At 49.2% G+C, this 24558-nt stretch overlaps 1 protein-coding gene across 4 annotated transcripts in view; it reads right to left on the reverse strand.

Annotated features, from left to right (window-relative positions):
• KANSL1 (KAT8 regulatory NSL complex subunit 1) overlaps positions 1-24558 on the reverse strand; it is a 119217-nt gene that overhangs the window by 77248 nt on the left and 17411 nt on the right. For all 4 annotated transcript variants that reach the window (XM_068166430.1, XM_068166428.1, XM_068166426.1 and 1 more), the window contains one exon: positions 18808-20194. In XM_068166430.1, the coding sequence (XP_068022531.1) occupies positions 18808-20111 (1304 nt within the window). In that variant the 5' untranslated portion in view covers positions 20112-20194. The remainder of the gene's footprint in view (positions 1-18807; positions 20195-24558) is intronic.

The following is a 24558-nucleotide window of genomic DNA, read 5'->3' on the forward strand; positions in this document are numbered from 1 at the left end:
GGAGGTCATGGATGCACCCTCCCTGGAGATATTCAAGGCCAGGTTGGATGAGGCCTTGAGCCACTTGGAGTGGGAGGTGTCCCTGCCCATGGCAGGGGGCTGAAACTGGATGGTCTTTAAGGTCCCTTCCAACCCAAACCATTCCATGAAACTACAAACTCTTTCTGTGCAATCAAATTATTGCCTTGTAGGGAAAGAGGAAAACAAAGTCTGAGACTGGAAGAAATAAAGCAGTTATGGTGACCTGACCTGCCATGCACATCAAGATTTCATACTCACATTCTCAGAGCATCTCTTTTCACCCTTTCATTGCATTACCTCTTCCTAAAACCTGCTTTAATAAAACCAGACTCTGATGATATCAGACAAAGAGAGCTCAGACTTCCCCCTCAGCCAATGAACTCCACCATATCTGTAACTAAGGAGATCAGGAGGCAAGGGCCTCGAAAGCAAACTGCTGGGGTCTAAACAACACAGAGACTTGCTTGGGGAAGGCTTCCTGTGCCACGCACACGCTGTGGACACGCATCGCGCTCCCAGGACTGCTCAGACATCCTTCCAGGCTTTCACAACTCACTGTAAATTCATGGAAGTCATTCACAATTCCTTACAGCTCAAAAAAATAAATACATAAAAGGCTAAAAAAGGGATGGGACATCAATGTGTACAGGAGAAAACAAGCTCAGTTCTGCCTCAGAGTAGGGGGATTCAGCTCCTGCTCTACTGGCAACTGCATTTAGTTCTGTGACTCAGGGCTTCCGCAGCCTGCTTCTGGTCCCAGTGCTACCTGAATCATCCCCCAGCATGTCTCAGCTTTTTGTTGGCCTGTTTTAAGACATCTTTATGTGGCCACAGATCTTCAACTTGTTATTTGTGATTAAGACAATCCTGCAAAAGAGCAGAAAGCTTCCGATTCCTTGTGGGGGGAAAAAAAAGCAACAAGCAGCCTACACAGAAGGCACCATTAATCTCATTTAGATAGAGGAAGAGTCATCATTTCATTCTGCAAGTGCAAGATGCTCTCTACTCTGTCGAGGCAGTGAGGAAGAAATCAAAATAATGAGCTCAGAGCCACGTGTCTGCTCTTCACCTAGCCTGAAATCCCAGAGACAGGGAAGAAACCGCCGTCTTCAGCAATTAAGCAGCATTTCCTCTCCACACAAGTGTATTCTCCTCTGGTGTCACTGAACACTGTGCTGATTTCAAGCAACTCAGCTGCTCTTAGAGAGGGAAAAAAAAACCACTACCACCCCCCTCCTCCTCTCTCTTGCTGGCAAGGTGAATTACTGGAAGGCTCTTTCCTTGTCAAGGACAATGCGGGTCTGTAGCGAGCAGACGTGGCAGGCTTGCCAGCGCTCTGCCACTCCTCCCTGTTGTTAATGCAAACAAGGGAGTCCCTAAAACACAACACAGGAGCGAGGGGGCTGGATGGGGAGAGGAGGCAGCCACGGACAAGATGGTAAAGCTGATCCCAACACTATGCCACCTGGGGAAAGGACTTAAGACACTCCAGGGGAAACGTCCCCTGGTCACCACAGAGCTGAAACCACCGCCACTGCCAGTTGCTCTCTTGCCCTAAACACAGCCCTACAAATTCTAGAAGCTAATAACCCCATCAAGTTGTTCTAGCCTCAGGATCCCAACTCCAGCAGCTCTGTGAGACTCATTTCCCTGCCAGGGCTCCAGGTGATACAGTCCCTCATGGGCAGGTGTCTGTGTTGCAGTGGGAGCGATGATCCTCACTGCCACACTCAGCAGATACCAGGCCCCACGCTCTGCAGAGCAGGAGGAAAGAGGGATGCCCTTCTCCAAGATCTACAGATTATTACCAGGGCACAAGGCAGAAAGAGAGACCACAGGATAGAAACTGGAGAGAACACACCAGGAACTGAATTCTTTCAGGCTAGAAAGGCTGGTTTTACCTTTGCTGCATCCTCCCATTTCATCCCCGTTTCCCAGAACCAAATCAAGCCACTCTCTTTGTGCCACTCCCACCCCTCTGAAAGTGTTCCATGTCACACCAGCTGCTGGCTGCTCCATCAGAAATTTGTTTCTCTTGGATTGATTTCCCCCAGCCCTTTCAATCTGGTTCAGCCAAGACACACTTTCTACTTCAGGCCTTCTCAAAAGGACTAGATAATGTTTACTTCATGCCAAGACACCAGGCATGCAACAGGAAAAAGAGAGTCTCTGCAGAGGAAAGCAAGCCAGTTCCCACCTTCTGAGCAAGCTCTCCTGCAGGCCAAATACCACAGTTTTGGAAGGATCTCATGCTCAGCTTAATTTTATTTGCATCCTGTGTGAAGCCTGCAACAAACATCCAGCAATTTAATAAGGGCCCAGGAAAGGGAGAAGGGAGAGCTGAGTACTGGGCTGTTGCTTTAATTCAGATCCTTTACAATCACCAGGATGTTATTTAATATCAGGCTCTGATTTTCAAGATAGATCCTTCTAGAAGATGGGGTATTTTTAGAAGGTGTTTTGATTGGCAGCACTGAAGCATCTCATACATGAGGCAGAGCTTCCACCACTACCCCAACCCTCCTCAGCTTCTCAACAAAAATCAGGTTAATCTCATCAGGAGATGTTCCAGAAGAGGGCCAAGAAAATGATCAGGGGGCTGGAGCACATCTCCTGTGAGGAGAGGCTGAGGGAGCTGGGGTTGGTCAGCCTGGAGAAGGCTCTGGGGAGCCCTAAGAGATGCCTTCCAGCACCTGAAGAGGGCCACCAGAAAGGCTGCAGAGGGACTGTTTGCAAAGGCCTTCAGTGATAGGACAAGGGACAATGGTTTGAAATGAGAGGAGGTTTAGATTGGATGTTGGGAACAAGTTCTGCACCACAAGGGTAGTGGAACACTGCAACAGGTTGCCCAGGAAGGTGGTTGAGGCCCCATCCCCGGAGATATGCAAGGTCAGGCTTGACAGGGCTCTGGGCAATCTGATCTCATGGAGGATGTCCCTGATGAATGCAGGGGGGGGTTGGACTAGATGACCTCTGGAGGTCCCTTCCAAGCCAAACCATTCTATGATTCTATTATTCTAGGTGTTTACTTCAGGAGGAGTTTCTTCTGCCTCCAGGGGAAGAAGTGAATGGAGCATTGCTCCCTTTCCAGGAGCAAGGGTTCTTTCCATAGAAGTAAACACTAGATTTGGGTCATTTTATTTTGCATTTACAAGCAAAAGCAAAGCATGTCACATTGACATGTCTAGAAGCCAGGACAAGAGCCAAACAGCAAAACTGGGCTGTGGCAACTTTGAAGGGAGCAATCCACGAGCAAAGGCAGGCAATGAAAATGGCTCCCAGTGCGACGTCACCTCCCGGGCCTCAATGCTTGGTGCAACTGCAGAAGTGCAGACACAGCAAAGAGCAGCAAATTGATTCTCAATAGATTGAGATTTCTAAAACCTGCTGCACACAGGGCTGCCAGGCTGACAGCAGACCCAGCAAGCCAGGCTCTGAGGCACGGTCACACTATGAGCAGCAGGAGCCTTCACCACGCCAGTGAATTCGACTGGGCTGAACCTGAGCCTTGGCCGCTCTAGGACAACGCTGCTGCTCTTCTGACTCACATCAACGTCCTGTGGACATGGCAGAAGAAAGCAGAAAACACATGGTCCCTTTTTAAGTGCATTCAAAAAAACTTTTGAAGCCAAGCATTTCACAACAAAAGCCAACACAAAAGTAATTGTACCAGAAACAAAGAGCCATCACTGCGAGTCGATTACTACACTGCCTCAAAGGGTCCAAAGGGCCAACCGAGCTGAGCAGCCAAACTATTACGCATTTTCCCTTCCCCAGACCGAGAGGATTCCCAGCTTTGGAAGAGACAGGACAAATTTTTTTCATTAGCATAGCTGGAAGGAGCTGTGGCAAGAACCAGAACCATAATGCAGCCATTGTACTTGGGGTCTGTCATCTCGCTCAGAGGGCGAGGAAGTTCACGGCGAGTACGAGAGGCAATGGGGTGTTTGAACCTGAAACACAAAAGCCAGAGCTTGCTACAAAGGGAAAACCTCCCTCTGAAATGATCCTACAATCTCTTGCAATAAATGCCAGGACCTCAGAAGTGATACTAGCCAGCACTAAGCTAACAAGCAATTACACTGATTAAAACAGGGGTGTAATCCAAGAGGGATTTTTGCATGGGTTTTTTCACATCCTCTTCAGTGAAGCATGAGAACAATTTTTTTCTGTTCAGCTCTCTGCTCTAATGTGTGTCAGAAACTGATCAGAAGTACGATGGAGATGATTAATCCTTGAGGAAGCCAGGCAGCTGCTGCTCTTCGGTGCAGAGGAGGGGGGGCTGGGGGGGAGGTGCTACCTATTTGCTGCACTGTATTGTAAGAGGCAAGAGCAATAAGCCATGCTTAAGTAGGTAATCACAAATTCTCAGGACCTCCTTTATCTCACCAAGCATCAGCTCTAAACAAATAAAGCAAGATGCTTTTGGACAAGTTACTCTCACAAATGAAATGAAGCACAGGAGAGCTCCATTACTTCAATTAACGCTCCCAGTTGCACCGGGTCAGCAGTTCTCAAGGGCAGCAAGGACAGGCACACCCCCATCCCAGTGCTCCTCTAACAAAATCCCCAGGGCTGGGCAATGAGCATCCCACTCACTGTAAAGCTCCAGTCAATCTCTACAGCACCAAAGGGAGGGCAGAAAAAGCAAATGCAGGTATACAATGTGGGGGGGAAGCTTCAGCAGGTTGTTCACAGAATGGCTTAGGTTGGGAGGGACGTCAGAGATCATCTAGCTCCAATCCTCCTGCCATGGGGAGGGACACCTCTCAACTTAACTTGGTTGCTCAAGGCCTCATCCAACCTGGCCTTGAGCATGTCCAGGGAGGAGGCATCCACAACCTCCCTGGGCAACCAGCTCCAGAGTCACAGCACCCCTACACCCAAGAACTTCTTCCTAAGATCCAATCTTAACTGACTCTCCCTCAGCTTAAATCCATCCCCCCCTTGTCCTATTGCTAAACACCTTCCTGTAGGCCTCCTTCAGATACTGAAGGCAGCTCTAAGGTCCCCCCTGGAGTCTTCTCCAGGCTGAACAAGCCCAGCTCCCTCAGCCTATCCTTACAGCAAAGGCACTGCAGCCTTGTGGCCTTTCTCTGGACTTGCTCCAACGTTGGAAATTGTGTTTTCAGCCTCTCAAACTGGAAGAAAGATTACAGAGTTTTCTCCCAGGCCTCATAAATTTAAGTGAAAACAAATATTTTTCCAGTAAGACTACTACAGAGAGCCCCAGAACAGGAAGATTACTTTATGTACTAGTTTGACTGGTTGAGACATTCAAACACCTACATCAGAGAGAAAGAAAGAACAACAAAATCCTGCTAGAAAGCTCCAAAAGCAGGAGGAAAAGTTTCAATTATGTAAGGCAAGCATTTCAAGTAGCCAAGTGCTCTGGATGCAGATGATTGTGAACAAGCAGACAAGAACTGGATGAAAGAGAGTTTGAGGGATGCCACCAAGATGCAGAACAATACAGAGAGGCTTCCTACAGCAGATTCACCCAGTAACACTCAGCGACAGCCTCGCATTAGTGGGGACCACTTCTTTACTACTGTGAGACTGCTGAGGTTGCCTCCCCAACCCCAGAGCCTTGCAGTCACTGCTTGTTGCAAGCATCATGACCAAAAGCTGCTGGGAATTTATGACCAAAGCCTTCAGAGGCATGACAACAATGAAGGGAAAAAACCCCTGTAACACTTTCTACTCCTCTTATCCTCTCTGGGAGTTGCACTGCTGAGCACCACAAATTTTTCACATACCAGCTCCTGAAGTTGTGGGAAGGACAGCAAAAGGAACAGAAGTGGGTACACGACAACCAGAGCTCCTGAGCACCCCAACCACTGCCCCCAGCAGTGGGCAAACCTTGGCCTAGAAGGAGCTCTGCTGCAAAAATCACCCAAGGCTATTTTGATATCTGAGGGGGGGCTGTCAGGAAGATGGGGCCAGACTCTTCTCAGTGATCCCCAGTGACAGGACAAGAGGTAATGGGCAAAATCTTGAACATCCCAAGTTCCATCTAAACATGAGAAGGAGCTTCTGTACTTTGAGGGTGGCAGAGCACTGGAACAGGCTGCCCAGAGAGGTGGCAGAGTCTCCATCTCTGGAGAGGCTCCAAACATGCCTGGACACGTTCCTATGTGATTTGCTTTAGGTGACCCTGCTCTGGCAGGGGGTGGGATTCAATCTTCAGAGGTCCCTTCCAAACCCTACTTTTCTGTTTCTGTGAAAGGAGAAAGCAGGGGAGATGGCAAGCACACAGCTACTGCCCATCAGGGAAGAGCAAAGGGGAAAGCAATTCATACCCATGCAGGGCAGAAATTCAGGTGTCTCTACAGAATTCAGGTAAAGACTGATTATTTTCACTGGTTCTCCACACAGCCACCCAAAGGCTTCATCAAGTGACTTCTCCTTTCACTTCCCACAGAAGAGCACCTTGTCCTAGCACACAAATTCACTCACTCAAGCACAAGAAAACACAGGTAAAATAAGCAACTCAATTTGCAGAGCAGCTAATCTGATGAGGGCTTACCTGTACCAGCCTGAGGGGCATTTGGTTTCAGGAGCTGCACATAAGCAAAGCAAGCATGGGAACAGCGAGCACAGGGCCGGGGGAGGGAAGGGCAGGTCTGTGCCATGACAACTAGGGTGGGTTACAAAAGCTTCCTCTCTACAGAGGGCACCGTTTGGAAAACAACTGCTACCTGAGCAGGCAGCCCAGAGGAGAAAGGAGCTGCAAAAAGAACTGGAACTGCCTGTATTCAAAAGGTCTGGACATCAGCACAAGGGCAGAGCTAACGCAGGGGGGAGAGGAGGGGCACTGGGGTGCACTTGACAAGTCAAAGATGCACACACAGAGTGAACAAGCAGGGAACTGCTGCAACTGCAGAGAGATGTCATTTCAGGCTGCTAGTAAGAATTCCAAGAACAGCTCACTTCATGATGAAAAACCCCAACAAAACCAACCACCCCAAACAGCAAGGTTACCCTTCCTAAGCCAGCTGCAGAGCTGAGGCACAAGACAAATGTCAGTCACAGCTTGGAGGTAAGATGTTTCCCCAAGTCTCACTTATTAGCACAAGGTTTAAATAACCAAGAGGTAAGTTGCTGCAAGGCTCTTTGCCCATTTCCAGAGGCAGGGAGAGGGAGATGGCAGGGGGGAGTGAGGGAGGGCTGAGCATGGCAAGCTGTCTTTAGGCACAATGTGAATCATCACACTGAAGAATCCTCATGAAGTGGCTGGTTACTACTCCAACAGATTTGTTTCATTTAAACCAAGCAAGGCTTCTGACCAGTGTGTGAGCAAGCAAGCTTTGAGAAGTCATCAGATGCCACTCAGGTGTGCACATCTCGATGGAAAATACTGGAGAATGGATCTGTGTCAATTTAATCTGCTTCGACACAGGGAAAAATAGTTAATGCCCTGAGAGATTTCCTAATGTGGTTGTTTCTCCAAATGCTTCTTCTGCTGTCTCAGTATAAACAGCACCTTCCCTTTGACTTTCAGAGGTCTCTGCAAACAGCAGGAGAGCTACCTACAAGGCAGGAGGAACACAGAGAGAATCACTTCCTTGTTTTACTCTGAGACAGCAAAAAGCCAATACCACAAAATGTTGCATACATGGAGCAAGAGCCCTTGCAAGTGTTCTGCATTCAAAATGCAGATCCACAGAAGGCTAATTGTCTCTTCTTTTTTCAAATAGCCAGCACTGGAATAGCAGAAGTCACATGGAGAAGGGCTCCAATTCACACAAAAATAGGCAGATTTAGCTGCTGCAACTTTTATTCATGCTACTGTCCCAGCCTAGGAATGGTGATGGCTGCTAGAGACAAACATTCTGCCCTTGGGCACAGGGATCTGAGCCTCCAGCAGGGAAAAGAAAACCCTAGGAACGTGCACAGACATGGTCTCTTCACATCAAACCACCCAGACCAGGAGCTGGGCCCACTAGAGCTCAGTTTTGTCAAGCTCAGACTGGGAAGGGTTGAAAGGGACCTCTGGAGACTACCTGGTCCAACCCCAAATAATATACTGTCCAATACTACAAAAAAAATGCCCTTAGATACTGAAGCAGAATTCACATCTCTGAAGTCACCTGTCTCCTGCCCAACTCTGCCCCCTGCATCACACCTCTGCCCCACTCCATGTGCAGACACAGAGGGCTGCTTCATTCCCTGCTGACACCTAGGGAAGGACTTGCAAGACCTGAAGTGACAGCTATGGGCAGAGACTGCAGATGGCCAGGCACGGTGCCCAGCTGCAGAGCTGCTGCACCACACACACCTCCTGGAGAGGCTGCAGGGAAAGTACCTAAGGCACACAGGGGCCACCAGCAGCTGCTGCACCCACCTCTGAACACATGAACTTCCTTCTCCAGCTCTTTTAAGGCCAGACCCTGTGTGTGACAGCAGCACACAGTGCTTTTGTCACCTGGAAAGCAGAAGCAAGTCAAAAAAGAAGCCAAGGTGCAAAGCACTGAGTTTATTGATCGCTTGCTACCTCTTCCTGCAAGGCAAAGTATCTCGACTCAGTGTTAACACAGCGAGATCTGACTTCCACAGCCACAGCCAGGAGTGCAGCCACCCATCCCACCAGATTGCAGGCACATGGAGAAGGAGCAGCAGTGTTTGCATCATCTAGAGGCCCAGGAATGAGCCAGCATCAGTGCTGCTGCATTAAAAGCACAGAAAACACATTAAATGGACAGAAGGAACACATTAACCACTGACCAGCTTCCAACGCGGACAGAAGACAAGGGCTGGGCAGAACCAGCTGTCACTATGGCCAAGCTTTGCAGCTACAACAGAGAAAAAACAGAAAGCAGCCATGCAGAGCTCAGTAAGGAATGGTCTGTAACCTCCAGCCACAAGTCAGCTGCATCCAGAGGGCACAAACCATCACAGGGACCAGCTCACGGCAGCTTCCCGGTCACAAGCTACCGGGGCAAGGCCAGAGGCTCGGAAGACTTAATATCTAACTCAGTAATAGGAAGCTTAAACATCTAACTTGATAACAGAGAACCACAGATAAGACACAGGGAAGTGAGACCTTCATGCAATGGTGTTTAAGCCAACCTGCAAAGTAAGAATTTCTTGCTGGGTTCCTGCAGGTGATTTAATTGCAGGCACCTAAGCCGCAGTGCTTTTTACTGCCCTCCACTCCTCTGCTCCCCTAGCTGGGGGCAGTCCTGGGGCTAGCTGATGGCTGCTGACCCACAACTCAAACTTCCACCCACTTACACATGTGAACACAAACATCTCTCCTTCAATACCTTGCTTTTGCTCCCAGAAACCACTGTTTTGGCGATTCCTGCCTGCTGCACCCACACAAAACCCTTCCCTTTGCTCCTTTCCCAAGAGTGGATTGGATTTGATAAGGCAGTGCAGCATCACCAGCCCTGGAACAGCACACACTCAATATTGGCCATCAAGCAGAGGCCACCAGGGACTTCTCCAAATACAGGTGCCCAGGTGGCCAAGAAGGCCAAGGGCATCCTGGCCTACATTAGTAATAGTGTGGCCAGCAGGAGCAGGGAGGTCATTGTACCCTGTGCTCTGCATTGGTTAGGCCACACCTTGAGTCCTGTGCCCAGTTCTGGGCCCCTCAGTTTCAGGAGGACATCGAGACACTTGAAGGTGTCCAGAGAAGGGCAACAAAGCTGGGGAGGGGTCTGGAGCACAGCCCTGTGAGGAGAGGCTGAGGGAGCTGGGGTTGCTTAGCCTGGAGAAGAGGAGGCTCAGGGGTGACCTCATTGCTCTCTACAACTCCCTGAAGGGAGGTTGTAGCCAGGAGGGGGTTGGTCTCTTCTCCCAGGCAAGCAGCACCAGAACAAGAGGACACAGTCTCAAGCTGTGCCAGGGGAAGTTTAGGCTGAAGGTGAGGAGAAAGTTCTTCACCAAGAGAGTCATTGGTCCTTGGAATGTGCTGCCCAGGGAGGTGGTGGAGTTCCCATCCCTGGAGGCGTTCAAGAGGGGATTGGATGTGGCACTTGGTGCCATGGTCTAGCCATGAGGTCTGTGCTGACAGGTTGGACTCCATGATCTTTGAGGTCTCTTCCAACCTTAGTGATACTGTGATACAGATTGCCTGTAAAGCCCTAGGAGACACTCTGCTACAAAGGCTTCTGCAAGGAAACAGCCCATTTTTAACTCAACTAAGCTTAGGGAGACCTCCATGAACACACACACAGAGCAAAACAGCTTCAAACATTTAACCAGGTATCACAGAAGGAGGAAGAACTCCAGCTGCACGTGGGCTGGCACGAAAAGCTCTTCTGAAATGAAGCATTTCTAACCTGGACTTGGAGAGCAAGGGACAGCAGGACATTTCCAAAGCTTCACCTGTAGTATCAGAGAGGAGAGAAAGACTTTGTGGCAAACCCTGAGAGGATCCCTGAAGTTCTCCGATTCACCGTCACCGGCCAAGACAAGCTCCATCTCCAGGCAGCTGCTCGCTCCAGACAATACAGCAAATCACTTCCCCTCTCCCTAGCATCCATTTTTTCCTGCTCCACACAAACTCCCTCCCATTCACACTGCCTCCCATTAATATTTTAAAGTGCTCCCTTCCACAAATAAAAATCCCCTGCAACATTTCTTACCACGTCGTTAAGGTTACCATGGAAACCGCTCAAATGTCACAAACGGGAGCCAAAAAGCTCTGCTGCACGAGGAGTACCTTGAGCCTCCTCATTTCCCCTCTTTCTAATTTGATGACCAAATGTTTTGAGGCTAATGAGGAAAAGAAAACAAGAAGTCACCACTGGAGTGGGAGGTGTTTCTTTTCTTTATTTATTTATTCTGTGTTGCTTTAAGTTCCTGAATATTTTATTAAGCAAGCAGCCAAATGAAGTCACACTTCACAAACCCACTCTGCCAGGAGGCACTTCTTTAAGAAGCCAAATGACACTGCAAACTACCTGCCAAACACACACAGGGGTTGGAAGGGATCTCTGTCTGGGACCTCTGAAGATCTAGTGCACCCCTTAGTAGAGCAGGGTTACCCAGAGTAAATCACCCAGGAACGTGTCCAAGCAGGTTCTGAATGCCTCCAGAGGTGAAGACTCCACAGCCTCTCTCTGCGCTGCAAGGAGACACCTGAAGCTGCAGCACGATCTGTGTCAAACTACCTTTGTCTTCCACCCCTCAACCATTCCACCAAGGAAGTTAAAGACAATTCAAATGATGTATTTTGCCCAGGAAGGATGCACGTATTTAACAGATAAAGGGAGCTAAAAAACCTCTCTGAAATGGGCTGAATCTGAGAATTAAAGCCTTCAGAACAGGCTCATTCACAAGGCAGCACAAATTAATCTGCTCCAGGAGCAGGAGTGTCACGAGATGTGCCAGCCCAGCTCTGTCACCACTATCACAGGGAACATCTCGTCTTGCAGTTAAGACATCACGGTTGCACATGAGCACCAGGGAGAAAACAGACATCTGCCAAGCTGTTCACCTTCACTAACCTGATTGCTTCCAACTAACAGGAGAGCTTTAAATACATCATGGTGATGACCTCCCTTGCTCAGGCACAATAAGCAGCCATGGACAACTGCTGGAACAACAAGGGTGTTCTGGCACAAAGCTGGAGGCTGGCTTGGGGAGGTACAGACAACAACAAGAGAGCTACCTTCAACACCAGCAATTTGCAGCAGAATTTGAGAGACATCCCATCATCATAACAATACCAGTGGATTCAAGCTCTCAACATCACAGGTCCTTTCTAAAGACTCCCCCTCAGTGCTGCTGTGATGCAAGTGAATCCAAAAAAAAAGCAAGCTGTGCACAGAACAAATCCTAAGTCAGAGCATTCGTGCCAGGTACCCTTCCCAGAAATAGCCTGTTCAGTGCTGAGGTCAAAGCTGGAGCAGGCATTCCAGAGAGTAACCTTATCACAGGGAAGGTCAGAAGAGAGGGGGGGAAAGAAAGAACAAACCAACCAAGAGCTGGCTGCTGCCTAAGCCAACCACTTCATGCCATCAATGAGAAGCACACGGGCAGGTCTTGCAGATGCAGAGAGCCACAACCAGAAGATGCCAGAGAGCCATGAGAATCGAAACAAGCCACTTCCCATCTGGCTCCAGGGACATGGAGGGCAACTGCAACAGACTCAACTGCAATTCAGGTTTCTCCTTCCCTTTCCCAGCTGAATTACCAGTCAATACACAGGCCTTCCCCTATTTGTATCTCTAAGTCCTCCCTTTCATTCAAGAAATCCAGCAAGCAAAACCTCAAGTCAATTTTGCTGAAGTTCTCTACTACCCAAAGCGTTTTGTCTGAGCACAGCCCAGCAAAACCATCCGGCTCTCCGAGCCTCTGAAACCAGACATTTGCAAAATGCACCATATCCAGGGTGTGCCCAAAACACACTCCGTGGAAAAATCTCTTGGGGCAGTGCCAGTTTAGCAAGGAAAACATTTTCCCCCAGCTGGAAGCCTTGCACAGCACTGCCGCCGAGCTAGCGCGACCAGAATGGATCTGCTGGAGGAGAGAACAAAGGAAGGGGGGGTGGAAAGAAAACCAACCCCATGCTACTGCATAATGAACCCCCAAGTCTTCCAGGAAGAAAAGCACAGCCCTGAAGTGCACCTTTGCAATCTCTTGGAGGAAGTCAGTCCCCGTCTGCCACTGCCTCAGTTTTAACCTTAGCCTTATGCTTCTGGCCTGTGTCCACGTTAACAAGGCTAAGAACACAGCTCTCAGCTGTGGCTTGCTTACAGATGCTGGGTTAATGCAACACAAAAGTCCTTTCCCCCCATCCCCCACACATGGATATTAGACTCCAATATTAAAGATCAGCTGTAAATGGGGCCCCTTTCCCTTGCTCAAGCACTGACTTCAATTTCACATGAGATTGCAGGAAAGCAGAGGAGTCACCATGCCAGGTTTTTAATGCCAGCTCACATTCACAAACTTCACAAGCATTTTTTGCTGCTGCTTCAGATGCTGTGACAGGCTTTTTCCAATGAAAAATAAAGTAAATATTTATGCAACCCTACCCAAAGTGTCACCCACAAGACCTAAAAAAAAAAGTAATAAAAAAATCTGAACTGGAGCCTGCTCTTACTTGCTGCCCCAGTGGGTAAGGGCTACAGAGACAAAGCAGAGTTTACTGGTAGTGCCAGACACCAAATCACTTCCAGTCCTCCACATTTTCTCTCATACAGCAGCCCAGTGCAGCCCCACAGCCTAAGAAACAGGCAGAGAAGATGCCAGACTGAGCAGAACAACCCAAAATCCTGCAAGAGCACTGAAAGCACTTGTGAGAGATCCTTTGCCTGCACTCGACACCCCTCCCACCAAACTCACACACTCCTGCGCCGCAGCACCTGACCCCACCGTTACTCTGCACACACAACCCAACACGGAGCGCTGCTTCTCTTCTGCTCTCCCCCCACAACTCTGACTTCAGCCTAGGAAGGTAAATTTAAACCAAATCCAGCTCCCCCTAGGATGAAAGCAAACGACACTGCCTTAACTGAGGCACTCTGAGTACCTACACCACACACACCTAACCTCCCTTCCATACTCCAGTAAGGACACCGAGGATCGAGGCTCAGTTAAGTCAGAATCAACTTATTAGACACCCACTGTACCCATAAAAGGTGTCCTCTGACCATCATTTCCTGGAGAAATAACAGGCTCATTTTGCTTCTGATCCTTCTCAAGCAGTGTGCTCATTTGCTCTCTGTGCTTAAAAGCAGGAGGGACTTGCAGTGCCCTACTTACTCGGGATACCTGATTAAGCATTTTCAAACAATGAACTGCCCTCTGCTATTCTGCTTTCAAATGCAAAGCAAGAACACGTTCAGGATTTGTTCCCTTTCTCTCTTCTCTACTGAAAGATGCTTGAGGGACAACTCTCCTGACCAACATCAGCATGTGGATCCCAAGCAATTCAGGTATGACAGATGTAAGTTTTCTTAAGTAGCTGAAAATCAAAGGTTAAGCACTGTGCTGTCATCAGTACCTACAAGCACAGCCAGAAGTCAAGAGCAAGAGAGACACCACAAAAAGCCTAGCAGGTGACTGAATAAAATCATAGAACAGAGACAAACCTTTAGCATTGTTCTGCATAAATCAATTATGTGAAAGAAAAGAGAAGGCCCCAAGGAAACCTTAGAGCAGCATTTCAGTATCAGAAGGGGAGCTACAGGAGGGCTGGAGAGGGACTGTTTAGAAGGGCTTGCAGTGATAGGATGAAGGGAACAGTTTGAAACCACAGCAGGGGAGATTTAGGTTGGACATCAGGAGGAAGTTCTTCACAATCAGAGTGGCAGAATACTGGAAGAGGTTGCCCAGATGTGCTTGAGGCCCCATCCCTAGAGACATTCAAGGTCAGACTTGGCAGCCTGATCTAGTGGGAGGTGTCCCTGCTGACTGCAGGGGAGTTGGACAAGATGCCCTGTGAGGAGGGTCCCTTCCAACCCAATGCAGTCTGTGAAATGTGTCTGTGACCAGTGGGAAAAGCATCTTTAACCCCCCCAGTGTGGGGCTTCCCACCTCAATTACAACTCCATGAAGTCACAGATTTCAGAAAAGCTCCTTCATAGCCCTTGAAATAAACACTTCCTTACCACACTCTCCCTTGGAGAAGGCAACCGAAGAGAGAACTCTGAATTTCCAAATCCTATTTCTTACTTAATTGAGGCAGCAACTGCAACTACTCCTGAAACAATCACTGATTGTTGCCAGGGAAGGTTTAGTTTGGGTTTTAGGAACAGTTTCTTTCCTGCAAGAGAGGTCAGGCATTGAAACAGGCTGCCCAGGGAGGCGATGGAGTCACTGTCCCTGGAGGTGTTCAAGAAATCTGTGGATGTTGCATCTGGGGACACAGTTCAGTGGCCATGGCGGTGTTAGGTCGGTGGTTGGACTCCATGATCTTGGTAGGTCTTTTCCAATCCAAACAATCCTATGATGTGAGTGCTACACACATCCCTCTCCAGCAGAGCACACTGAAATTAGTGCTGACAACAGCGCTTGGTGATAAACTGTCACTGCTGCTCCAAGTCCAGCAACTCCCCACCAAGTACACGGGGCTAAGTGAAGCAAGCCTCACCACCATGGCCACAGGCACTGAACAGCCACAGCCACACACACTGCAGGTACTGCCTGACTCCCCTACAAGTCACTCACCAGGAACTTGAGTTCACTCTCAGCAGCTTGATGTAACTACCACCATAACAGTGACTTTCCAGATAAGAGACCTGAACTAGATAAGTTCCAGTCTAGTATTTGTTTTCCACTACCTTATCCAAAATCTTTTTCCATGGTGCACAGACTGAAGCTGGGGAGTGCAGAGACTAAATCCTGCACCACTGACCAGCTAATGACTATGCTGTGCTTGACACAGGTAAACTAATCAGGCAGAGATAACTGACAAATTCTGACTGAAATAGCCTACAGTGAAATGCAAGACAACCAAAGCAGCCAAGGAGCCTGAGATCAGCACCAAGCCAACCCAACTGAAGTACTTCCTACTTACACACACTTTGATTACTTGGCTAAACCATCACCAGGCCACAAAAGCCAGAGCCCAGGCAGAAGCCCTCCAGCTCTGGGAGGAATCTGCATGCCCTGCTCAAAGCAGCCTTTCACCAATAGCAGTTCCTGATCCTACCACGCTGACAGCAGCGTTTGGGCCCTTTCAAAGCAGCGCAGGTTTCGCAGTCGCAGACGGCTGCTGCCTATGGTCACACCCAGCCAAAGAGGTTGGGTATGATTCTCCACAGGGGAGGCTCCAACCTGCCTTTCTCACCACCAAGCTGGGCCAAAGTTTCTCCTCAACCTAACTCCGCCACCACACACGTTTTGGAAGCAACACAGAAGACTGCAGCTGTGGAGAACTGTGCATTAAGACCTGAGAGCAAGCAAAAGGCAGGGGGGTGGTCCTGGACCCACACAAACCTAGGAATGCACCATAAGCCAAGCCTGTCTGCACACACTTTCTTTCCCCATCAGCTGCCTGAGAATCAAGAGCACCTTGTTAAACCAAGCCCATAGCTGGCAGGGCTTCCCAACAAAGGTGTAACGAATCCCTCCCTGCTTTGTTTATGCATTACAGGGCAGCCTGCTTATGCACCTGAATGACAGCACCTTCCTGGGCAGCAGGTCTGTGAGTGCTTTAAGAGGACCTACCGAGTTCTGATAGATCCCTAATGCAACTCCTCAGGAAGATGCTGCTCTACAGCCACGATCAGGCAGGCCAGAACAGTACAAATGCTTCCAAGTCTGTCCTTGACCAGATACTGATTCTGGAATGCCACCACACCAGAAAAACTCAAAGGTCAGCTCTTATCTAAGCATGATGTAAACACCTCTGTTTCTTTTACATGCTTCTGCTTGATTCTCAGAGGCAGTCAGTGACATGGCCACTTACTGCAAGCAAGCTACAAGACACTGTTTGTAGCACAACACTCACTAAAGAGCTGGAAGCAAGCAAGCAGTTTCCTGGGGGAAGGCAGGGACACCCAGGAGCAATACAGAGTCAAGGGATGCCAACTGAGGGCTGAGACAGAAGTTTTTACATTCATTAAGACATTCCATCTCACTACCAAAATTAAAATAATCAGGGTACAAATCTTCCCTCTAATGAGTGAATCCAGCAAGCTGCAAAATCCAGCCACACTTGAGCAAGCCTGCAGACAGCCTCTGCCGTTCTGTGCTCACGCAGACGTGAAACAATAGCTCTGCACAATGAGCTGGCCCAAGGCAGCTTCCCAGTGGAAAAGTCAGCTCTGCCCCTTCCTGCCTGCTCGCCCTGCTTTGAAAAGAGTGGGATTTAGGTGGGCTCAGATGCTCCTACCAGCTCTGAAGGCTGACTTTGGGAGCTTCACTAACAAGCACAAACAGGCACTCAGCCTCAGCCATGCCAGAGCTCGTGAGAGCCAGTGTCAAAGCCTTCATGCCAACAGGACAGTCAATGCTGGGAAGACTAATTACCAAACACCCACAGGCATCAACTTTAAACGAGGTTTGGTGGGCCTGGCCTGGATGCCAGTCTGCATACACACCGGCTCCCAAACCTACAAACTACAGAAGGATCATTCCTTTTTATGAGCTTAATAAAACAAAACAACAACAAAATCTTTGGCTTTTGAGGAGTGCTGGGGAGGCTGGGAAATGGAAAGGCATGACTAACACAAAGGGCAGGAAAGGCAGCAGCGAATTTCACGCCTCACATCCCTGAATACCCCACTTCCTCTTGGGATTAGGATGAGTGGCAAAGAAATTTCACTTTGCTAGACAACACAGGAATCTATGAAGCCCACAGTATGGGGAAATCTCCTGTTACATTCGATTAAAGTCCTGCCCTAAGTAATAGTGGAAGAGACAACAGCTAGAAAAATGCAGTTTTCCTACTAATCCCACCAGGAAGTTTGTGGGTATGAGAGAACAGGAATGAAACTCAAACTCTTTTCTCTACCAGCACAAGAACACCTTGATGTCCCGCCAGCTACTAGCTCTGCGGTGGGAGAAAGCCAAACTCATGTCCCATTCAAGACTTCACATACCAAATCTCACCCTATGCTAACACCCCAAACCATGATGTGACATTTAGCTGGGAGTTAATATCCAAGACCTGGAACATCTGTTTAGCAGCACCCATCCATCCACATGGGTGTGCTTCTGGAGGATGCTGAAGCACACAAACTGCTCACATCCACCTACCTAGGTCAGTAAAACGTGTGTCAGGCAGCACTTGATCAGCCATTAGCATCACTTCGAACAGGTATCAAAATTCACTCAGTTATTTCTCCACAGAGATCTGAACAAACCCACAACAGCACAAGGATGCAAAAATCCTGCTGGTTACTTCCAGCCTTGAATAGAAAGCCCCTGGCACTGTAAACAGGACCCCTGTGACCACTTCAAGGAGGCTTCTTGTTGAACCTAGCTGCTTCAGACTGAGGTTTAAGTTCAGTATGTCCACCAAGGTGACAGAGCTCATCTGCTGATGCAAGCAGGAGCCTACACAGAGCAGGCACAGAATATGGCCTTTAAGAGAGGCCTCCAAAACACTGGGATGTGCATTCCTAGGGAAATGTCTTGATTTGGGAAGAAAAAAAAACATCCTTCTTCCTTGACCTGTCTCAAGACCTTTGCCTTGACAAGGATCTTCCTCCTCCACACACAAACTGACACCTAATACTTAGGCAAACAGCATCCAGTTAACAAGATAATTATGAGGCTGCTGTCATCACTTAATGCAACTCACAGACAAGAAGAAAATTCCCAACAACAATTTCCCACATTCAAGGAGAGCACACACTCACTTCACACCTCCACTGGCACTTGGACCAAATCTTTACTGAGGTGTTTTTCCTTCCCCTTCCCCCCCAGGCAGTTAACCCTTAATTCCCCAGTCATGGTGTCAGCTACGAAGATTCAGAGTGGCCTTAGTTTGCACAACCTGTTCACCATAGATTGCCATTGTAAAAAGAAAACGTTCCCATTCAGGGGCAGGTCCAACATATCATGGAGAGAACTGTTTGTGGCATTTGGGGTTTATCTGCAGCATGCTTGCACCACTCCAGCCAGCCAGTACTCCCAGGACTTGCTGCTCCACAAGAATAGCAACAACTACTGTATGCATGAAGAATTTTATCTTCAGTCTTGCATGTGCTGTCTGAGCTAGGAAGTGTGCTGCAGAACACACCACGCTAGTCTGAACAACCTTTGATGTAAGCCCAAGAACAGGAAGCAGCACTCCTACAAAAGAACAGATTTTTCCATCTGTCACTTTGGTCTGCCCCCACCAGAGGTAAGCAAAGCAGGATGGCTACTCACAGCGGTACGTGGGGCTGCTCTGGGTCTGCTTTGGTCAGTTCCTCCTCTTCAACGTCAGACTCGCCTCCCGAGCTGCTGTCAGTGACATCCGAGTCAAAGGCTTGCTCGCTGGATCTCAAGTTGGCCACACCACTGGCCGTGAATCTCTCCAGCTCCTCCGATATCGAATCGCTCTTCAAGAAGCTGCTGAGGCCTTCTGAAGTCGCTGTCTCGCTCGCAGCTTTCCTCAGGGCCGCTTCTGCTTTTCTGGTCAACATCAGCTGGCTCCGATGCCTCACGGGGTCCAAAGCCGGAAGCTTGCTTAGAGTTTTCTCCAAGAAGCCACCCAACTGCTGCTGGATGTGTCTCTCCACCTGCTTTGCCTGCACCACCTGCAAGCGCTTCTGCAGCCTGCGGGCCCGGCTCTCGATGTCTGCCTGGCGCCGCAGCAGCGCCCTCGTCCTCATCTCGGAGTCGAGAGCGCTGTGGTGACCGGCCAGCGGGGAAGGCTTCTGCTCCTCCAACTTACTGCTCCCAAAGTCAGAGTGACCAGCGACACCAGGCAGCCTAGTCTCTCCGCTGCCACCCTCGAGCACCCGCTGCTGCTCCGTGGAGTTAAGGGAAGATTTGTTTGCAGTGCTATTATTGCTAAACGGAGTCGTGTGCTCTGCATCAAGGCTTCTGTGTGGAAGAGTGCAATTGGTCAACCCGGTCTTCAAGTCCCCCAGTTCAGAACCTCCTGCATTATAGTCAACACCCTGGAGGGCAGCAGGAGGAGGAGCACACTTCCCACCATTCAGAGAACTAGAGTTTTCGTGGTCTGAATTGGTACTTTTGGCCAACTTCTTGGCCAAGCCATTGACAGGCGCCTGCGGGAGAGGCGGCTGGCTATTCGCACTCATTGTCTTGAGGTTCTCCAAAGTGAATTCCAACACCGGTTGCCTCCCCAACAGATCACTTGTTTTCAAGAAGGACTGAGATAAGAGAGAGTGAGATTTAAGGACTGTCTGCTTGTTGAAGACTCCTTGCAGCTTCAGAGGCTCTTTTGAAGAGACAGATGTTACATCCGAGCAGAGATAAGAGGCCACTAGCGGCTGCAGCTTGCCCAGCTCTTCCTTCGTGGGGCTGTTTCGGAAATCTAGAGTGGGATCCTCCGGAGCCAGGGCTTTCCTTTTGGTGCCGTTGGCAGCCAGGAGGATGTTGTTGGCGTTGCCGTTGCTCTCGGCACTGCCAGGCGACAAGGTGGAGGACGGGGGAGCCAGCTTGAATCGGATGTGGTGAGCTTCAGCTGCTGCGTCAGTGAGAGCGGGCGCCATCGCAGCCATTCAGCACAGAGAGACGGGCAGTCCAGCCTCTCCCGCTGCCGAGGCCAGCTCCACTGCCTCCCACTGCCTCTCCCGAGGGCAGCCTGCAGAAGCAAGAGAACAGACAAAGTTAGGCCTTGAGCTTCTAGAAAATGAAACCAAGACTTAGCGACTCGATGCTCCTGGTAAAGCCAGGCAAGCTCGCGGCCCACACGGCTCCCTCCCTCCATGAGCACCAGCCCTGGGCTCACCCAGGCACGAGGCAGCTAACAACAGAAGTAGCAACACATGAGCTGGTCCTTAGGATTCCCACAGCTAGTGCCTGCCTGTAACCACTGTTATCTCCCAGTTCATCCACCTAGCCCACCAACATCCTTCCAAGCCTCCATGAAAGGTCTGGTCCTGGTTATACCAACTCCACAATGCCGGCAGCTCACTAATTTCATCTTCACAATCCTTAAGCCACGCCTGTAAAACAGTTCTCTGCTTCTACTGCCAGCTCAGGTGCATTTACAATGACAAATTAGGACTGTAACATGGAACAGAGGCAGGGCTCAAGGGGAACAAATCTCCATATGCTTCAGCTCCCAGTGGCTAAAGCAATGCCACCGCTTCCCCGAAAGCCTTGGATTTGCAGCAAGTCCTTCCTCTGGTGCATGTGAAGCCTCCTTTCCCAGAAGCACAGTTCTGAATAAGCCAGGTGATTTCCAGCCTTAGTTACTCCCATTTCTCTTTCAAAAACATGGATAAAGATTAACCCCCCCCACACACACCATGACAGAGCAGTTTCACACTCTGACTAACAGCAAGCCATGGTTTAACTCAGCCAGATCAAACCTTTCATTCACGTACCCTGCAACCATTCCCCACCCACCTCCCTTCAACTTTCTGGTCACTTCCCTACCTTCTTTCCAACAACTGAAAGGGTCACTGTTTTTTACTGCCTCTTTTCAACCTGCATTCACATAACCCACAGCATGGGCTGTGCTGAAGAGTGCAACAGTTACTTTCTTCTCCTTCTGCTGCAAAATTTATCCTAGCACCTTCAGAAGCCATTTCAATGTAAATTTAATAATAAGAAGTTGCCCTGATCTCTTTGCCTGATATGCCAATCCTCTCATTTCACATCAATTTGCATAAGCTTGTTGTAGCTGTTCATTAACACACCCCAATGGCCAAATTAATATACCACTTGACAGGAAAAGTGAGGACTATCTGAAGTTAGAATATGTTGAACGAGCAAAACTGAACAGCCAGTTTTGTTTCCAGCCTCATTCAGCTGCACCACAGTTGCTCCCCAGTGACACACCAGGTGCTTCCCCCTAACAGGGACCACAGACATTAAGGCTGAAGAACACCACTTAGTAAAACTTGAATGTTGGTGAGATGTCAGAGATGAGGGGCTGGAGAAAGCCCAGAGAAGGGCAATGAAGCTGGTGAAGGGTCTGGAGAACAACCTGGTGAGGGGTGGCTGTGGGAGCTGGGGTTGTTTGGTCAGGAGAAAAGGAGGCTGAGGGAAGACCCTCTCAATATCTGAGAAGTGGTTGGACCAAGGTGGGCGTTGGTCTCTTCTCAGTAACAAGTGAGCAGCGAGGAAATGGCCCTAGAGTTGCACCATGAAAGGTTTAGGTTGGACATTGGAAGAAACTTCTTCACTGAAAAGGTTCTCAACCCCTGGAGCAGGTTCCCTAGGGAGGTGGCTGAATCCCCATGCCTGGAGGTGTGCAAAAGACACAGAGCTGTGGTGCTGAGGGACATGGCTTAGCACCAGCCTTGGCAGAGTCAGCGAGTGGCTGGACTCGATGCCCTTGAAGGTCTTTTCCAACTGAAACAATTCTGTGATTCTATAAACAAACCCATGGAGGGAAGGCCCACGGGAAAAGCTCAGAGCTATTTGCTCTCTTTAGCTTCCAGTGAGCAGGCACCTTGGCCAACTGGCAGGGTCTACAATCCAGAGGAGCCACAGTCTTGCTAACTTTCACCAAACCCAGTCAGAATCATAGAAGTGTCAGGGTTGGAAGGGACCTCAAGGGTCATTTAGGTCCAAACCACCTGCCATGGGCAGAGACACTTTCCACTAGAGCAGGCTGCCCAGAGCCACATTGAGCCTGACTTAAAAACTTCAAGGCAACACTCAAGGAAAAAGAGGAAAAGAGGGGAGAAAGGACACTCACAGAACTGATAAAAAAGAGCCCTGAAGCTCTTCTAACCAAAGTTGAGAGGAGGCAGAGTTGGGTCCAGGCTCCTGGTGTCCCCTGTTGACAGAACTCTGTGTATTTAACCACATTTACCTTGCCCTTGCTGAAGAAAAAGGGTACTGCATGCCTAAAAATGTACTGCACATGCACTGGAACAGGATTTTAGTCATCACTTGGGTGCATAACTAAGGACTCAACATGACTGTGCAGGGAGAGGGGAAAAAAAGGAACTTGCAGGGAACTTTCCACTTGTAGCTAAAACGCCCTTGGGAGAGGAGGGAGGAAGATGGTCAGAATAAAGGACTTCCTCCACTCCAGCCTCCTACCAAGACATTCACTACAGGGACTTGGAATGAGTGTTCCTAATGGATGCTCTCAGGTCTGCACTCTGCTCTGTGGTCCAGAGGAAGGCTCTGGATCAGTGAGTGTTCCTCTCCACAGTCACCACCACAGCACCGCACGGCATCCAGAACTGCTTAGGAAACACCCAGGCTGCAAAGAACAGACAAATGCCAAGACCCTTGCACTTGGTGCTGAATGGAACTGCTCTTTGTGAGCACATCTGCACCAGGCTGCAGCCATTTTGGAGCTTACCTAGGCTGAGGAATGCTTCAGAGTAAATTTGTAGGTCATCAACTGCAGTTAAATTAACAGAAGTAGAAGACGGAAGCGAAACTTTCAGGCTGCCTTCTCCTCCAGCTTAGCAAACTCGCTGGAAAATGAAATCCTCCTCCTAAGCCACTGCAACTCTCCTTGGCTTCACTTTTAGTTGGGTGGACAGCATCTCAAATACTTGGGAAGCCTGGGAAGCCTCCCTTAAGAATAAGGCTTTGTTCTAGTGGCTTAAAGATGACCTCCAAAAGTTATTGGGTGTATTTTTTTTGTTTAGGTCCCTACCAACTCTCTGCATGTCAGACAGCACTGCTTTCTCTAACACTGCAATCACCTCTACTCTCACCAGGAAGGAACAGTGGTAGGCATGTTCCCCCCACCCCTGCTTTGAGCTTTGGTTGCTAATGAAGCCATATTACACTTACTAACCAGCTCTTCCCACCAGGGAACTTGAGGAGAGTGGTAAAGCATGTCTGAAGTGGCCAGAGGGAAGAGCAGTAATGAAATGGAAAGGTCACTCACATGGGACACAGGCTGAGGAACTTTCAGAGCGTTCTGAGAACTCTGACAGTAATTGCAAGAATTCTCCTGAACCTTTTGTCTGCCTCTGGGAATCAAACCACACCAGCAAGCTCCACACAAACTGCTACCAGACTGATCCGAGCAGCCACGGGTCCTGTTTCTCAGCACAACTCCCAACAGCTGACCTGACATTGTGTGACCAAAAGGCTTCTCCTCCTGCAGAAGTCCTGCTGGTAGACAACTGAGAGTGTAACTGGATTACCATTCCAGTGTCTGCTGCAGTAAGAGCTCCAGCCCTGCCTTCAGCAGCCATGGCACAGGACCTCGTGCTGGACTTCACAGTTGGGAACATCCAAAAGGAGCTGCTCTGGAAGGCTAACACGGCGTTTACAGCATGTCTGAAGGTAACACTCAAAATCCACAAGCAGGTTCTTGATTTTCACTTTAAAACTAGATCACTGCCAGAGCAGTTAGCATTAATTAACAGAGAGAAGATGAAAGGCTGCAGCAAGCAGGTAAAAACAGGGCAACCATAACTCGCCCATCTTCCCTCCCCTCCCCAGGAGTGCACACCAGGCCAGCGAGGGAGGAAAGGCACCAGGCCCCCTCAGGTGGCTTCACCCACAATTCCACATCAACTACACCAATCTGCAAACTCTTACTGCCTTTTAAGCACAGAGTAGAGAGGAGTGGGAAGAAGGCTGAGGTAAGGATGGGCTGTTAGAAGAGGCAGGAGGAGCAGGCCCAGTTACACTATACCCCAGAGCAGCTATCGGGTCACAGCACCCCTGAAAACAATCCTCCAGCATGTTGACTTATTCAAGACTGTCTGCTTCTAAAACCCAATTTTACAACCAGACCTTGAAAGGAGAACTGGGCTTCCAAGCACATGACTTTGTGCAACACCTCAGGAACAAAAAAAGCCAAAATCAACAAGGGACCTTTCTGCTCTCTGAAATCTTTGTGGCAAGAGTTCGATGGGGAGAAGCCAGAAGTTCCAGTGAGGTTCATGAGAAGATCATGGAAGCTCTGAGTCCTGGACACAGGAGCTATCAATAGTTTCTCCTTTTCCCATCCATCCAGGAGAGGTTTAGGTTGGACATTAGGAGAAGCTTCTCCCCTGAAAAGAGTTCCCA

Source organism: Melanerpes formicivorus, unplaced genomic scaffold, assembly GCF_026170545.1.
Source record: "Melanerpes formicivorus ecotype bairdi unplaced genomic scaffold, bMelFor1.0.p_v2 SCAF_100, whole genome shotgun sequence".
In the NCBI taxonomy this organism is placed as follows: Eukaryota; Metazoa; Chordata; class Aves; order Piciformes; family Picidae; genus Melanerpes; species Melanerpes formicivorus.